Source organism: Podarcis liolepis, assembly GCF_965112155.1.
Source record: "Podarcis liolepis genome assembly, chromosome: 17".
NCBI classification, from domain to species: domain Eukaryota; kingdom Metazoa; phylum Chordata; class Lepidosauria; order Squamata; family Lacertidae; genus Podarcis; species Podarcis liolepis.
Window position 1 is genome coordinate 8,543,477 of NC_139571.1, and position 17,371 is coordinate 8,560,847.

Below are 17,371 nucleotides of genomic sequence, written 5' to 3' on the forward strand. Positions count from 1 at the left end.
GTTTTGTTCTACCTAATATTTTTAAAAGATACAACTATTTATAGGATTGTTCTTGGGTAAATCTTGCACTATCCCTCCTTCTGGCATTGCCTCACCTTCCTTTTCCAAGCCCTTTTGCCTTTTTCTTCTCTCTGTACCCTGACCTAGTTTTCAAATGTGGGTTTTTTTGCACCATTTTACCCATATTCACCTGGTTAATTTTATACGAATTTCTCTAAGCAGTAGATAAACAAGCAAGACCACTCTTTGTACAGGTACACCTGGAGTACCGTGCCCAGTTCAGGGTCCCGTTGTTTAAGAAGGATATTGACAAGATAGAATGTGTGCAGAGAAGGGCAAATAAGATGATCAGGGGTCTGGAAACCATGCCTTATGAGGAATGGTTGAAGGAGCTGGGTATGTTTAGTCTGAAGAAAAGAAGACTGAGGGATGATCTGATAGCCATCTTCAAGTATCTGAAGTGCAGCCACATGGAAGACGAAGCAAGCTTGTTTCCTCCTCTTCCAGAGGGTTTCAAATTACAATAAAGGGAATTCTAAAAATTATGAAAAACCTTCTGATGGTGATATCTGTTTGACAGCGTAATAGACTACCTCAGAAGGTGATGGATTCTCCTGCATTTGAGGTTTCTAAAGAGAGGTTGGTATCTGTCACAGATTCTTTAGCTGTGATTCCTGCATTGCTGAATGACCCTTGTTGTACCTTCCAACTCTACAATTCCATTATTCTACTGATTTCAGAAAACAATCCCCTAGCCCATCAGTCTTCTGGGAAGCACATGTAGTTCTAGAAAATCTAAACCCACCACTCAAACTTACACAGTGGGACATCTTCAACAGAAACTCGCAGAGAAAAATTCTTGCACTGCTCTGCCTCCTCCCGTATCTTTGCATTATACACCGTCACAACAGTCATAGTTGCTTTTCCTGTGCCGGTTGCTTTCACGGTGAAATCTTGATTGAGCTTGGTCTAAAGAAACAAAGAGGGTTAGTATGCTTTTGGATTGTGTTCTTTACTGACTGGTGTCATTGTACTGATTATTGTCACTGTTGTTTTCCTCCCTGTTGTAGCGTGGCTTGAACTAGAGGTGGGATACAAATAAATAAACAGTTAATGTGTATGTGTCTTAGGAGACAATGGAAGTAAAAACAATGCTGTACCTCTGTTGACCGGGTAACGAGGGCATTCGCATACTCAATCCTGACAGTAAATGGATTTTGACGTTCTGGCAGTTTAATAGAAACATCCAAGTTCAGGTCCTTATGGGTAGGGACGTCGATCTCATACTGGGCAAGAGCTTGGAATACCATGATGGTTGCCTGAAATGGGAGGAAGAAGATGGGAGTTCAGTGAGTTCAGCTTGTGGTGCCCACCTAGACATAGAGGAAATGACAGTTTGCTAATGGAGGTTACCAGGAAACTGGAGCACACTCAGGGACAAATCTGTCAATTTGGGTCTCTCTCGAGTTTCTCATTTCCCCAAACTTAAATTCAGTTCTGCAAATTTCCACAACAACTTGTAAGTTGGTGATAATTTCACTAACTGACTTTTTTTGTGTTCTGAAACATTTTTACAAATAGGTTCTCCTAATATAGTGTGCTTTTGTGTATTATTTTTACTAATATATGCATTCCTGTTCACTTTCCCCTAATATATGAATTTCTGTACACAGGGTAGAATTCAATGAAGCTCTAAGTGACTATACAGAACCATTTGTACTGGTATAATGGGACTCCCCCTCACCTGTTCCCCCTAAACCTGTTCTGTGAGTTCCCCGAATCCTCTAGAAAAGCCCCACTGCACAAACAAACCTTGTTACACACATGCAGCATCATAGATGAGTCCAGGCCATAGATGAGTCCAGGCTGGAGAGCCAAAATTAATAGGCATGTCTAATTTAGAGCTCCTCCACACTTTCTTATGTCCTTGTTCCTAGAAAGCATGGGTCTGAGCAATCTTTCCCTTGCCCCAGTCCTTTCCCAGGGAAAAAATGTTCTTTAGTGCTAAATCAGAGCAAATCAGGGAATTGTTTTGTATTCTGCAGGTAAAGGTAAAAAGGTAAAGGACCCCTGGACGGTTAAGTCTTTGGGGTATGGCGCTCATCTTGCTTTCAGGCGTTTGTCTACAGACAGCTTTCCAGGTCGTGTTGCCAGCATGACTAAACAGCTTTTGGCGAAACAGAACACCTTGACAAGTGCCAGAGTGCACGGAAATGCTGTTTACCATCCCGCCGCAGTGGTACCTATTTATCTACTCACATTGCTAGGTTGCCAGGAGCTGGGACAGAGCAATGGGAGCTCACCCTGTTGTGTGGATGCGAACTGCTGACCTTCTGATCAGCAAGCCCAAGAGGGTCAGTGGTTTAGACCACAGCTCCATCCGCATCCCTTTTATTCTGCAGGTAAAGCATTCTATCATAAGAGCCCCCACCAGCAAACTAAAGTGGTATAGCCTAGACCAGGCTGAGCACTAAGAACGAGGTGCAAATACAGGCTACAGTTCAGTTTTTAAGCAGTCCAACTGCTGTTGGCAGCAGCAGAAGGAGAATAAAGCAAACAATCACCTGGGTTTGTCCATATGTCCCTCCATAATACTTCTGCTCTGTCAGCCACTTGACTATGGGAGCAACACTATCAAATTTTCCCATTTTCAGCAAGGCCAGCAGAGCATAGGATGTGCCTTCGATGTTGTAGGTGTGAGCATTATATTCCTCCCAGCGATTCTTATCTATATATCAGCAATGAAACAGATCCTCATTAAACAGATCCCGGTGGGCGGATGAGCTCAATGTGCTAAGGACCCACCCAATTCCCACCAGTTTCCATTCAGAGATTATCAATGTACTATACAATACATTATAAATTAAAAATTGCCTCTCACTTGCCTGCAAGCCTCCTACCTCCCCCAGCCATGGGCCAAGCTGCTGTGATGCTATGGTATGTTTATGAACAAATTTACAATAGCTATGGAAGAGGATTAATGAGTCACAGAATTTTGAAAACCAGTGCAAGAAACAAAGTAGATTGGTAGAATTGGAAGGGATCCCAAGTGTCATCTAGACCATCCCCCTTGTTTAAAGGAAGAAGCCAGCAACCATTAAAACACAGCCCTGAGGCTCATCCACACAAGCACAACCACCCACAACCACACAGCATTTCATCCACTCTTTTTCAGGCTTCCCACACTGATTCCATAAACTTAGAGTCTGGGACTCAAACATTGCTTCTTCTCCTCGTCAGCTCATGCATCCCCTTCCAACAAGTAAAGCAAATGCAAAAAGTCCCTTTCCCCTCCACTGTTGTATTTGGCTTCATTTGGCACCCACAACCACCACGGGGCCCTTTCCTTCTCTTGCTGCTCTGCAGACACAACCTTTCCATTTCTCCCCAACAGCAGAAGGAACAAGGCTGCCAGGAGGGAGAGGGAAGGGTGCATGGAGTCAGGATATACTCTCTTGGTACTCTGGAAAGCATTCCCAGTTCCCACAGGGCATCCGCTTACAGGCTGCTTTTGGCCTGGCTGCTACCACTGTCCTCCTTCCTAGAAGTCTTCCAAGCATCTCCTTACAGGAACAGCTCATCTTCAAAACCTGACCATGTTTTTTCTTGCATTGAGTGTGCTGCCGCAAACATACCTCTTGATGCTTCCATGAGTACCTTGTCATCATTAAGCCTTCCTGCCAGGGCTAAAGCATAAGCTGTGAGGGCCACGGTGTAAGGTCTTTGCAATGTCCCATATTGCTTTAATAAATAATCAGAAGCTTTGGTGATGCTGCTCTCTAGAATCTGGATAAAGAGAAGACAAGAGAAGTAGATATGTTAGGAGTGTTTGGGGGAGGAAACACATTGTTATGTGCTCCTGCGCTTCTGAGCAGTGAGAAGTTCCAGGGGAAGCACTACTGAGATCAGTCTCCTTTGGTTTAGAAATATACAAACAATATGCAAGCAAAGCCTAATGGGAACAAACGGGCACTCCTACGGCAGGCAGCAGATCCTCAGAGACCAGCTTATGCAGCTATCTCAGCCATAATCTTCCTCGTTTATAGATTAATACCCCAACTTTCCAATTTCAAAACCTATAGAAATGCCCAAGACAACTTCCATAAGCAAAAGCCAATTAAGTCACATCTAACCAGATGTAAAACACACAAATATCTGCAGCTATCATAATTGTATGGTGCTTTGGGCTTGAAGAAAGGTGAGGCCAAAATGCCCTCTCCTCTCTCGCAACCCCATTTGTGGCTGGTGAAATATGGGGCGGCCCATTGGGGAGAGAGGAGTGGCGCTTCCACTGCCTCCCAGAGACAGTGTCGGCCCCAGGCAAAGGAGGGGGAGGGGATTGATTTCTGCTGCAAAAGTGGTCATCAATGGAGATAACTATTCTTTTCTGGAATGATGCTAAATTCTGAAGGGAAATGAGGAGTTCCATCACCAAAACTAAACAGAAAACCATGCTGCCACCTGTCAGTTAGAAACACACATACACACTGAACCTTTTTGGTGATTTTCACTACCACCATCGGCAAGCAGCAGCCTGTGTCACTGTCACTGCAGCTTACCTGGATAGAGTTCAAGTAGGGAGGTGACAGCATCTGGGCTGTCACCAGCTCACTGGTGGAAGCACAGGATTGGCTCAAGTGGCATGCCTGAGCAACCTCAACCTCGCTGCTGCCCTGACTAACCCCATCCAGCTAAACTGCAGGGATACTGGAGTTGGAAAGACGGTTCTACCTCACCATAAAAGTAAAGGTAAAGGGACCCCTGACCATTAGGTCCAGTCGTGGCCGACTCTGGGGTTGTGGCCCTCATCTCGTTTTATTGGCCAAGGGAGCCGGCGTACAGCTTCTGGGTCATGTGGCCAGCATGACTAAACCACTTCTGGCGAACCAGAGCAGTGCACAAAAATGCAGTTTACCTTCCCGCCGGAGTGGTACCTATTTATCTACTTGCACTTTGACATGCTTTCGAACTTCTAGGTTGGCAGGAGCAGGGACCGAGCAACGGGAGCTCACCCCGTCGCGGGGATTCGAACCGCCGACCTTCTGACCGGCAAGCCCTAGGCTCTGGGGTTTAACCCACAGTGCCACCTCACCATATTGGCTGCTTATTGACCACTACATCACTGCAAGTGGTCTCCAATTTCTGCTCTCCTTTCAGCTCCCCATCCCCTAAACTGTGAGCTAGCGCTACATGGGGGGAAAGAGCGATTGTGCAACTCACTAAAAGGCACCCAAAGCCTTACTGAAATGAAGGCATGATGCAGCACAGGCGTGCTAGTTTAGTCGCTCCCTTGGGTCCCAAAGGCTTTTAAGGTTATGGTTCTGCTTATGACTAGGTTAACAGGGAGGAAGTAGCAAAAAGTGGACAACGTGAGAAAGAACTGAGAATGTGATTATGTTGTAAAAGAGTATTGGGAAATGATATATAACAAATTGGGAAAAAATGTTTAAAAGTACCTTTCCAAAAAACCCAGAGTCCTTTGTGTTGGGGATAGTTCAGAGGGAAATTTCCATGTGTCAAAAAATACTATTTGTGTATGCTACTACTGTGGCCTGTGTTTTGTTAGCCCAATAATGGAAAACAAGCGAGGTCCCAATGAAAGAAGAATGGCAACTTAAACTGATGGAATACGTGCAGCTTGCAGATTTAATTTATAGATTAAGAGAACAAGAAGAATGTACGTTTAAAGAAGACTGGGAAATGTTTATTAAATATATGAGTGAAAATTGTGTTGATTTTAAAACGCTGGTAGCATTATGATAAATTCAACAGTGTAAATCAGTTTTGATGGGTGTAACAATGGATTACCAAATTGGTTTAATTCATGTGAAATATGCAGGGATGTATGGTATGCAAAATGAACCACGGAAAGGGAAGAAGGGAAGTCATTGCTTTTCAAGGTGACCATACCTTATAATGTCTCTTGCCACTTCAAGGATACTTACATTGACTTGATCCTTGCAGATGTCTTTGGACTCCAGCAATGCAATCAGGACAAAAGCAGTTAATGATGCATCTGGTTCAGCGCCGTTATAACCTCCCTAGAAGGAAGCAAAGGGGGGGGGGGCAAGAACAATTGAATGTGTTTGGTTCACACAAACAGATCTCCCACCAAAAACATAGCTCAGAAGTACAGGCAGTTGGGGGTGGTGTGGAGGCAGTGGAAGCAAACCTGAACATACCAGAAATTTGACCACCTTAGAAAATTAAGAACCCAACGTATTTTAAAAGATGTCTTCCGCTTTCTCCCATCTTTTGCAGATTGCATATCCCCTGGGAAGCTATTTGCCTTGGTGGTTTGCACAACAATAGCACTGCAGAAAAGTAACACAGCAGCCACAGTGGTAGGTAGGGGTATGTCTCACCACCATGTCCTCTTTGTGAACCCCTCCATAAAGAACCTGGCCTGCAGGAAACTGTCATCGGACAAAAGGCTTGAAGGACCACCTGCCTGCAAGACAGTCTATCAACTGATTCTTCTGAATTAGGAACCAGAAAATACATGGATTTATTATCAGAAAGGACAAGCGGCAGAAAGAAAGCGTACCAACATCTCTCCGTGGACCACAGGGGCGTCTTCATGGAAAATTCCATCTGGTTTCTGCCTCTCCAGAATCAGCCACTTCACACCTCCACAGACCACCTCGTTGTTAATAGTGTTTACTATTTTGGAAGCCATGGCAAAGACCTTTACGACGTACGCTGTTAGCCTGCAAAGAATAAGATGCTTCAGCTCAACCATCTGATCATGAACAGAATAGAGCCTTTTAGCACTGCAAAGACTAGCAAATGTATTGTGGCACAAGCTTTTGTGAATTAGAGTCTACTTCGTCAGATGCAGGGTGTCCTATCTTGCAGTGTAGGTTTAAATACACATGGTATGGGGGGTATTGTAAACAGCGAGGTCAAAAGGGAAGGAAACGCATAAAATCCAGACTGTAATAACTACATTACTATTTTAGTTTTAAAAGGGTTGTTGATAACACAGAGATCCAATCTGCTCTAGGAAAATAGGAATAGTTATTTCTTAAAACATTTCTAGATCACCTTCCAGATGACGTCTTGACATAATATAGAATGATTTAAAAATAACCATCCAACATTCAAATCACGGCACAGAATGAAATGCAGCTGACCCAGAAAAGAATAAAAATATATAAATATATACAGTGGTATATTAATTAATTCGTTCCGCAAGTTTTTTCTTCATGCGAGTTTTTCGTCTTGCAAAGCACGGTTTCCCATAGGAATGCATTGAAAATCAATCAATGTGTTCCTATGGAGACCTTCTCCCCGTTGCCGCCCCTTGGTTCAAAAGGGGTCCGGGGAGAGAGGGGAAGGTGCGTGCGCCTTCCCCTCTGTCCCCGGAGATTGCGGGGCTGGCAATGGGGAGAAGCGATCTTCTCCCCGCCGCCCTTTGCTTCAAAAGAGGTCCGGGGACAGCGGGGAAGACGCGCTGCACTTCCCCGCTATCCCTGGAGCTTGTGGGGCAAGCTTCGTTTTGCGAAGCAAGCCCATAGGGAAATGCGTCTTGCGAAGCAGCTAAGAAAACGAAAAACTCCTTCGTCTAGAGAGTTTTTCGTCTTCCGAGGCGTTCGTCTTGCGGGGTACCACTTTAATAACATTATGAAATTAAGCAAAGGCCTGGGAGCACAGGTGTGGTTTTAATAGACACTGAAAGGCCATTCCATTCATGTGAGGGCTTGCCAAAACTCAGAGGAAAAGTGGTTCCGGAATTAGCAGACCACCACAGAGAGAGCCCTGCCCTTGGTTCCTGTTAACTGAGGTTTCATGGGTGACAGTAAGGAGAGAGATGCCTTCAGGTATCCTAATCCCAAGTTGCTTAGCCCTTTGTAGGTCAAGACCAAAACTCTCAACATGACCCAGAATCTTATTGACAGCCAATGCTAAGAGTAAGGTCCATATTGTAAAGTTCATAAAATAAGACCATACTTCTGAGTAGCCTAGGTGTTGCGTTTTTCACTAGCTGCAGCTCTAGACCAGAATTAAGGGCAGCCCCATACAGAGCGCATTATAGCAGTCCAACCTTGAAGTTACCAATCCTTGAGTCACAGTGGCAAGGCTGACCCTGCACAAGTACAGATGTAGCTGTTGTGCTAGGCAAAGTTGGTAAAATAATAATAATAATAATTTATGTTTCAATGCATACTGGAATGGGAAGTGAAAATTTGGTAGGTTCACATTAAAATTCAAACTGGACAAACATGTCCCCCACCTCTAGCATTGGGGCAGGGCTTTGGAACACTGAGTAGCTGGAAATATGGATGCTGTATTAGATATTTTGGTCTGAAATATTTGATTGTTCCAATGGTAGGGAGCAGCGAGACAAAAAATGGCACAGTTGGGGGAAAGGGAATTGGAATTTAGGACAAAGCATGCCAAAAGGAGTGAAGAGAAGGAAAAGGTGAAGAGTTAGCTAGTGGGAGCAAGAGAATAAAAATATTAGACGGTCAATAGTATGCAAGGGGTGAAAGCTGTTGCAAAGCCCACTGGTGATCTGAAAGTATACAGCCATAAGAGTACTGCCCTTACCAAGTGCTAGCCTTGCGGTCTTTAAAAGCAGCATAGGAGTGGTCTGCTTTCTTGTACACCATCTGCTGGGCGTAACCTAGAAAGAGAGGAGGAGAAACAGAACTCTGTAATGCTGCTCCAGCTGCTTAGAGGGGTCAGCAAACTTTTTCAGCAGGTCCACTGTCCCTCAGACCTTGTAGCGGGCCGGACTATACCTTGGGGAAAAAATATATGAATGAATTCCTATGCCCCACAAATAACCCAGAAATGCATTTTAAATAAAAGGACACATTCTACTCATGTAAAAACACGCTCATTCCCAGACCATCCGCGGGCCGGATTTAGAAGGCGATTGGGTCAGATCCGGCCCCCGGGCCTTAGGTTGCCTACCCATGGTTAGACCTGTTGTGTCCAAACTTTTTTCAAAGAGAGCCAGATTTGATGAAGTGAAAGGCTGACCAAAGGGCCGACCAAAGTTGTTGGATTGCAGTTGTTGAGCTTTTTCATGATTTCACCCCCAAAGTTGTTGAGGTTTTTTTAGGATTTTACCCCAGGAAATAAACTGCCACAGGGGCCAGATTAAACTGACTGGCGGGCCGGATTAGGCCCCCAAAATGGACTTTGGACATGCCTGGCTTAGACAAATGTATCCAGACAGGCAACTGGCACTCACCCTGCACAGAAAGAAACTTTGCTCCATCCCCCTTTTACAGAAGCTTACAGATCTTAATTCGTTCTGGAGGTCCATTCTTAACCTGAAACTCTTCTTAACCTGAGGTACCACTTTAGCTAATGGGGCCTCCTGCTGCCGCCGCGCTGCCACCACGTGATTTCTGTTCTCATCCTGAAGCAAAGTTCTTAACCCAAGGTACTATTTCTGGGTTAGCGGAGTCTGTAACCTGAAGCGTCTGTAACCTGAAGTGTCTATAACCTGAGGTACCACTGTATTTAATTGCTGCACTGCCTCATCTGCTCTTCCTTTGCATATACCTTTTTCCTTGTGTCCTTTTCAGCTTTCCCTTCTGGTCTCTTTGTAGCTTTGGCAGAACACCAGTTGAGGAACAGGGCTGCTTTACCCCATCAAGATCTTAACAAAGAGCAGAACAGGCACCGCTATGAGGCATAGGCAGTTCTGTGGCATTCTTGAGGATTCTGAACTCAGTGTTTCTATGGATGAACAACTCAAGAAGCCATGGACAGACCTATGCACGAGCTGGAGGAAGAACAGCTCTGGAGACACCCGATTGTCTTACCTCGCATGATCTGATTGACTGCATCGGAGCGGCGATCCACCCCAAGCTTCTCCCACTGCCCTGTGGTGTCGAGGTAGTGGGTTGCAATAACCGATGGCGTCATGGTGATCATGTTCTGCTCCCCACAGCCAGAGGGAGTTACAATGAGGTGGTTCAGCTTGCTCCCATCAATTGAGTCTTCAATAATCTGAGCCACGGGGTCTCCTGACCACAAAAAGAACAACAGCAGCAAATATGTGAACCCAAGCAGGCAGAAAGCCAGTAGAGACCTTGTAGGGGTTGCAATCTTAGCCTAGCTGGATCCTAAGCACAGACAGCTCTTGCCTCCTTCTTCCAGCTAGTTTTCTTCTCTGTCACCCTTGTCCCTTTGCACCAGGAGCTTGGTATAGTTAGCTTCCAGAATGAATTCAAGGGTTATTCCCTTGAAAGCCTTTAAACTTTTGTCCACCTGCCACACTCACTGAGATCAGCAGAGGAGGCCCTGCCTGCTGTATGGATCAATTCAGGCACCTCGTGCCGGTGGGCTGCTCGCAAAGGTAGAGCAGGGTAGGATTCTGATCATTCTCATTTCTACAAGCCTAGTCTTCTGCATGTTAAAATAACTGGTTCTTGCCTTGGAGAGTAATTTTGGTCTCAGGCTCTGTGCCGGGAACGATATCACTTAAATCTTTGGCTTGGACCTGTTGTTCCTGGACTCCATCTGAAGAAAGGGAGGAAAAGAAGGAAAATTACGAGACAGAAACATTACAATCATACCTCTTGTTATGCATTTCAGGTTGCGTCCTGCAGCGACCTGGAAGTAACAGAATGGGTTACTTCCGGGTTTCGCCGCTCGCGCATGTGCATACACTCAGAATGACGTCACGCGCATGCGCAGACGCAGCGAATCATGACCTGCAGGCGCGTGTTGCGTTCTGCTCATGTTGCGAATGGGGCTCCGGAATGGATCCCGTTCGCAACCAGAGGTACCATTGTAGTTGCTTTTGCAGTGGAGAGCCTATTGCATCTGTGGAGGCTACCCATGTGATCAGGAATCCTCACCTTCCCATGTTCCCTCTTATTTTTTCCAAGAATTAGATTGATTGATTGACTGATCTGTTTGTGCATGTGCAGTTATTAACACTCAATGGTTCTACGGAGATTGACACCCTCAAAGAGCATTCCTTCACCCAGAGGAATATGGGACCAGATACTGTAACTGCTATGACAGAATTCAAGCTTTTTCATTAACAAACAGCAGATATAAGGAATTTTTGGATCTAGAGTCAATTCTATTTTCTTGTTTTAATAAATTGGGCAATTGCCCGTCATAGTAATACTCATTCTGGGTCACACAGAAATAAGTCCCAGGGTGTTCAGTGTGGCTTGTATACTCTTTGGAAAAGTTACCGGTACTAGCTTTGGTTAAAGGTAAAGGGACCCATGACCATTAGGTCCAGTCGTGACCGACTCTGGGGTTGCGGCGCTCATCTCGCTTTATTGGCCAAGGGAGCCGGCGTACAGCTTCCAGTCATGTGGCCAGCATGACTAAGCCGCTTCTGGCCAACCAGAGCTGTGCACGGAAACGCCGTTCACCTTCCCGCCAGAGCAGTACCTATTTATCTACTTGCACTTTGACGTGCTTTCGAACTGCTAGGTTGGCATGAACTAGTTTTGGTTAAGCTATTACAAATATAAGTTGTCTAACTAAAAAGAAACTTTTTTTTTTTACTTTCATTTTAAAAGTAGTTAGACTACTTGTCTAACTATGTATAAATATTTAAGTTTTTAAAATACATTGGCACTAACTTTAAGAGTTGGGTTAAAGTGAAAGTTAAAAAAAATGTTTAGAAATGTTAATGAATAAAGATTTATTTAAGAAGGGGAAAACAGGTGAGGAAGCAGCAGCAGAAAATTATAAAATTTAAGGTAAGTCTAGAATTGACTTGGGTTCCAGTCAATCCAGTTTTCCAAGGGTGAAGAAAGAGAAGGAAAAGGGAGGCTGAAGACTGAGTGTTACCGCTGTTCCCTTGCGTAGCAGGATCCAGCTCAATGACGCTCACAAGTTTTCTCTGCATCCCTTCAGGCTGGGGCAAGAAGAAAGAACAGAACAAGTCTCACTGCAAATATTACTTAACATGGCATCAAAGAGCAATTCAAAAAGGCAGCAGGACAGGGCAAACATATGCATCAGATCTAGCTTCTGTTGCAAATGCAGTATGACTCAGCTACATGTTTGTGCCTGAATATAACACAGAAATAGGTTCAGGTCAGCCCCATAAATCCCCAGTAGCTAAGGCACTGTAGCAATCCTGGGTTGGGGTCCATAGTCCCTCATCCATAGGCAGCACCAACCTGTCCTTAATGGTGCTTTGCCACCACAGCTGGATAGTCACAGATTCCATTCCGTCAACTCTTAGGTCAGCCCTGATGCCCTAGGAAGCCCACCTGTGTCCTAGCAAGCTGACAGAGCCCACCAGGAGAAGAGAGAGCTCTTTTCAGACCCTGAGGTACTTGTGAAAAGCATCCTCCTCTACAGCAGTCATCTAAATTTGGGAAATCCAAATGGCACGCCGTGCAAAACACCCACCCACCCACCAATTATCAGTGCATTCAGTGCAGCAGAATTTCATCCTGAGCAAACCCCACAGAAAGTCATGGGATCTGCATTGTTTTGCAAACATTTCCCCACCCCTAGCTATTCAAGTGGAGGTTGCAGTTATCATTAAATACCCTGAATAGCTAAAGTTGTTCCCATTTATTTTCTTAATTAAGTTTATATACCACCCCAAAGGCTCAGTTTTTAGGGTATGAACCATACTCAGTGCTATTCTTCTAGAAAAAGAGGTGCCGGAACTCGCCATGACCACCTCCCTTGTTCTCTTAAAATGGCAATGGTGCCCACCTGAGAGAACTGTGTTTCAGTGAGTTGTGGATGATAAAAAAAGCCACACATACAATGTTTACACTTTCCTACTGAAATTTCGGTTTTCCTAGAGCTAAGGCCTGCCGCCGATAGCAGTGCAAAAAGGTTTTCTAAAACAATTACATTCCACTGCGCCATGCAGTGTGCATTTGGCATATCCTAGTTTTCGGATTATATCAGGTATCCGGGCTCTCATGCCCCCACCTCCTTGTGCTCACCACGATTCTACATAGTGCTTGCCCCATCCCATTTCATTTTTATTGTTGCTACTCTTTATTCCCAGATGGAACTCACTCTCCTCTCTAAGTAGATGTACCTGGAAGGAAGCTCCTTTGCACTTAGTGATGCCTATTTCTGAGCTATACATGGAAACAACGTTTAGTCAAAGTGCAGCAGTAATCAAATTATGCCAGGGAAATATGTGGGGGGAAAGAGAAGCAAGCGGATCACATGTGTTTTTCTTATTTTTGCTGGAAGCAGTGACAGAACAGAGTGTCCCCAGGTTTATGGGCTGATGACAAAGGTTCCATGGGCAGTGAGGTAAGTGTGTTAAATTAGCGGCATGGCACTGAAAAAAGCTAATAACAGAACGTGACAACGCTGAGGAAGCACCACTGATGTGGAATTACGTAGGGCTACAAAGAACAAAAACAGGATTTCTCTCCAAAATATCCAGTTAAACTTAAACTGCCCTAGCCAGCCGTACTTCCTTGGATTAAAAAAGAAAAATGCAGATGTGCCCTCGTGTGGTCAACTGACAGACAACAGGCATTGGAAAATAGGCGATGGCTTGAATGTACTGCCTAGAACTGAAGAAGCTCATAGGCTCATGCACTATGGTGCAAACCAGAGTTCTACTGAATTTCCATGGTGTTCAGATACTATTGTAAAGGTGCAAAAAAGTCTGTAATCACCACCTAGGTAAAGGTAAAGGGACCCCTGACCATTAGGTCCAGTCGTGGCCAACTCTGGGGTTGCGGCGCTCATCTCGCTTTATTGGCCGAGGGAGCCGGCGTACAGCTTCTGGGTCATGTGGCCAGCATGACTAAGCTGCTTCTGGCGAACCAGAGCAGCGCATGGAAACGCTGTTTACCTTCCCGCTGGAGCGGTACCTATTTATCTACTTGCACTTTGACGTGCTTTCGAACTGCTAGGTTGGCAGGAGTATGTTTCCCCAATTATTTTCTCATGCTTAAACCATTGTTTCCCATCCTACTGCCTCCCTAAGGTGATCCCTGTTGGCTCAGTCCACAGGCCCATCTAGTCCCAGTAGCCAAACAGATGCATATGAAAGTGTACAAGGAGGACATGAACACAACAGCAAACTCCCCACTTGTGATTCTCAGCAGCTGGTATTCAGAAGCTCTTTTTCACTGGACATATTACATACCACAACTTTCAGCTTCTTCTTCACACCATCAGACACAAACTGTCCCCTGACAGCTGCTTTGACCTCGATGTCATGCAGTCCCAGATGCAGCGGAACAACCACAAATGGCACCGCCCTGGAGGACTGGCCTTTAACAGTGACCTGATGTCGGTATCTTTCCTTGGCAGTGGAGGCGCTGCAGAAGGCTGGGTTGTGTATCAGCTCCACCCGCACCTGAGGAGAAAGAGAAAGGGCGGTGATCCATTACTAGGTCCATTGCCAAGGCAGTGTTCCCTCTTGGATCGGTTCTGTGTCTCCTTTGCTTTCCCCTTGGTGAACCACATTGTTTTCATTATAGGTTCTTTTGTTGCACCATGAATCACCACATTTGTAAAAGGTAAAGGTAAAAGACCCCGGGTGGTTAAGTCCCCTGGGTGATTAAGTCCAGTCAAAGGCAACTATGGGGTTGCCATGCTCATCTCGCTTTCAGGCCAAGGGAGCCAGCGTTTGTCCACAGACAGCTTTCCGGGTCATGTGGCCAGCATGACTAAACCGCTTCTGGCGCAAGGAACACCATGACAGAAGCCAGAGCACACGGAAACACCGTTTACCTTCCCGCTGCAGTGATGCCTATTTATCTACTTGCACTGGGATGCTTTCAAACTGCTAGTTTGGCAGGATCTGGGGCAGAGCAATGAGAGCCTCTGTTATGGGGATTCGAACCGCCAACCTTCTGATCGGCAAGCCCAAGAGGCTCCGTGGTTTAGACCACAGCGCCACCCGCATCTGCTCTACCATGTTTGTACCACCACTTCACAGCTGGTGCTACAAACACACTTGCCACCAAACTGAATGCTGGATCAGTAAGTGAGTCAGTCCTCCGAGGTCTTGCCAGGAGCGCTGCCTGATGTACAGACACACCACATAAGTGTGAGTTTGCATAAGCGCTCATCTTACTTTTTGTGTTTTTAACCTTCTTTAGGGATTGGCAGGAGGTGGGATAGTGTATGTACTATTAACATCCTCACCACTGGCGGAGGAAAAATGGGCTTTTCCACATTTTGTGCTTAAAGCTAGCAAGATCATTTACTTCAGTTCATATTCTATAGGATCTTAACTGAATTCCTCAAATGCTTGGGGAAATAAAGTAAAAAAAGGAGAAGTTACAGAACAGGCTCTGATTGGAAATGAACCAGTGTGACCGCCCTGAAATCTTTGCAGGCACAAACAGTACTTTTTAACATATGATTGCCGTGATAGCATCATGAACACAAATCATGAATGTACAATAAAAAAGAACATTTAGATGGGGCACTACCACAAATATCAGTAGTAGTACAAACTTACCTATTAGAGTATATCTAAGCCACTTTTCATTAAGAACCCAACAGTGTAAAAATAAACACAATACACCACAAAACAAACTGCACAAAACAAAACAAAACATAAAATCATCACTATCAAATAACCCTGTTGAAAGGTAATCACTTACTACGATATCTTCATGCCTATAGTTGTAGAGAACAGCTCGGATCTCCACCTGTTCATTCCTCACTACTGAATAAGGTAGCCGTAGATCCATGAAGAAGTCCTTCATGACAGTTATCTCGTAAGGGTCAGCCACGCAGATCCCTGCAAGGAGAGCCAATGGGAAAGGAAGGAGGTTGAGAATCAAAAGAAGCTGAACAACACCTACCTAAGGTGTTTACTGAGGTGGACATAGCCTGCTTTCATCTCCCCAGCCGCTGCCTTCCACCTGCTGTCAAGAATTCCTCACCTTTTGTGTTTGAAACGCTCACAGCCACCACCTCCCAAGTCGTGATGGAATCCTTCAGGAAAAGAGACACTGTCTTGGATGAGACCCTGGATTCAGAGAGAAAGGTGCCATGTTATATTTGTGTGTAGCTGAAGACTTAGATGGAACAAGAACACAGGAAGCTGCCTGGGCAGGGGCACACACCACGTTGCGGGACAGGGGGCGACTGTGCCCTTCTCAGGCGCCCTCCAGCTGGAAGGGACATGGTCGCTCGGGTGCCCTGTGATCCCAGGGGCTTTTAACCAGCAAGCAGAAGCTAGGGATGGGCAAATCGACCAGTTTCAGTATCTCTCAGTTGCCCACATTTCCACACCATCCTTTATTGTTGTTGCTTTTAAGTCACCAGATAATTTATTACGGTCAAAGACCAACTCGCATAACACAATAAAAACAGCGTTCATAAAGATAAAATATACAGTCAGAGCAGATTGCAGCAATAGCTCATGAGTTAAAATTCAGATATATACATACACCCGTACAACTGAGATTTGGGCTACCATAAAATTTGACCCTGAGGCACCCCAAAGGGCGACTTCAGCATTTCCCTAGTAAGCTATTTTATTCTAGAGGATGATCTGTGCCTACAAATCTGGGCGCAGAATCTGGCTACCAGCCAGGTGGTCTTGTGATCTTTGCCTAAGAGGAGAGAATTAAGTTTAGACTTGTCTGAAAGATCGGCAAGCCTCTTCAGCAAAGGATCAATGGTGTCTCTATGAATCTCAACATAAAAAGGACATCTAAAAATATATATGTTCGGGGGTTCCTATTTCCCCGAATGGGCAGGCGTAAAGTCACTGTGCGTACGGGACTCTTCTATAGGAGCCTTCCAGAACCGGTGAGGGCAAGGCCGAGCTTCTAGCAAAAGTGAAAGCCCTTCTTGCGTTTCTGGTTGTGAGGAAATAGAGATATGTTGCTGGAGTGACTACGTATTTCCCGTTTTCTATGATTTTATAATCGGGGACCCTTGTACAGTCCTGTTGTTAAGTCACCATAAAAACTCATCAGTATTTTAATGCAAACTTCTCCTAATATACACATTTTTGCAACCATTTTTCCCTCGTAAAGGGATTTCTATGCATACCTTCACCTAGCATTTGCATCGTGTACACATTACTTGTTTAGAGAACCGCAAGCACAATTTGGAGAAGTGTGAATCGCTAAGGAAGGCTGTTCTTCGTTTTCCATATTGTTTCAGGAAGTGTGAATTAGGGAGAGTTGTCATATACCTGGGAATTCCCAGACATGTCCTCTTGGCGGGGGGGTCCTACATTCCCATTTGGGGGGAATTTTAAAGGAAATGTCCTGGTTTCAATTTCTTGCATGTGGTTCTGGTGTGGTTCTTTTTGTGTCTGGATTATTACCTCTTGAAATATGGCAGGTAGGTTTTAATTTGAAACTGAAACCAAATTTCTTCCTCACACCTAACTGAAATCCACTCTTTCCGAAGCTTGGTGTTCAAACTAGCAGGCAAGAGCTCAGGTGCAATACTTTTGGCA

At 45.0% G+C, this 17,371-nt stretch overlaps 1 protein-coding gene across 2 annotated transcripts in view; it reads right to left on the reverse strand.

The window, feature by feature from the left end:
• Positions 1 to 17,371, reverse strand: part of LOC310696846 (A.superbus venom factor 1-like) — a 71,104-nt gene that overhangs the window by 15,944 nt on the left and 37,789 nt on the right. For both annotated transcript variants that reach the window (XM_083482894.1, XM_083482893.1), the window contains 13 exons: positions 15,837 to 15,922; positions 15,552 to 15,691; positions 14,081 to 14,293; positions 11,785 to 11,851; positions 10,399 to 10,485; positions 9,786 to 9,989; positions 8,554 to 8,629; positions 6,548 to 6,710; positions 5,946 to 6,041; positions 3,636 to 3,786; positions 2,565 to 2,728; positions 1,161 to 1,319; positions 819 to 969 (listed from right to left, as the gene is read on the reverse strand). In XM_083482894.1, coding sequence (XP_083339020.1) covers positions 819 to 969; positions 1,161 to 1,319; positions 2,565 to 2,728; positions 3,636 to 3,786; positions 5,946 to 6,041; positions 6,548 to 6,710; positions 8,554 to 8,629; positions 9,786 to 9,989; positions 10,399 to 10,485; positions 11,785 to 11,851; positions 14,081 to 14,293; positions 15,552 to 15,691; positions 15,837 to 15,922 — 1,757 coding nt within the window. The remainder of the gene's footprint in view (positions 1 to 818; positions 970 to 1,160; positions 1,320 to 2,564; positions 2,729 to 3,635; positions 3,787 to 5,945; positions 6,042 to 6,547; positions 6,711 to 8,553; positions 8,630 to 9,785; positions 9,990 to 10,398; positions 10,486 to 11,784; positions 11,852 to 14,080; positions 14,294 to 15,551; positions 15,692 to 15,836; positions 15,923 to 17,371) is intronic.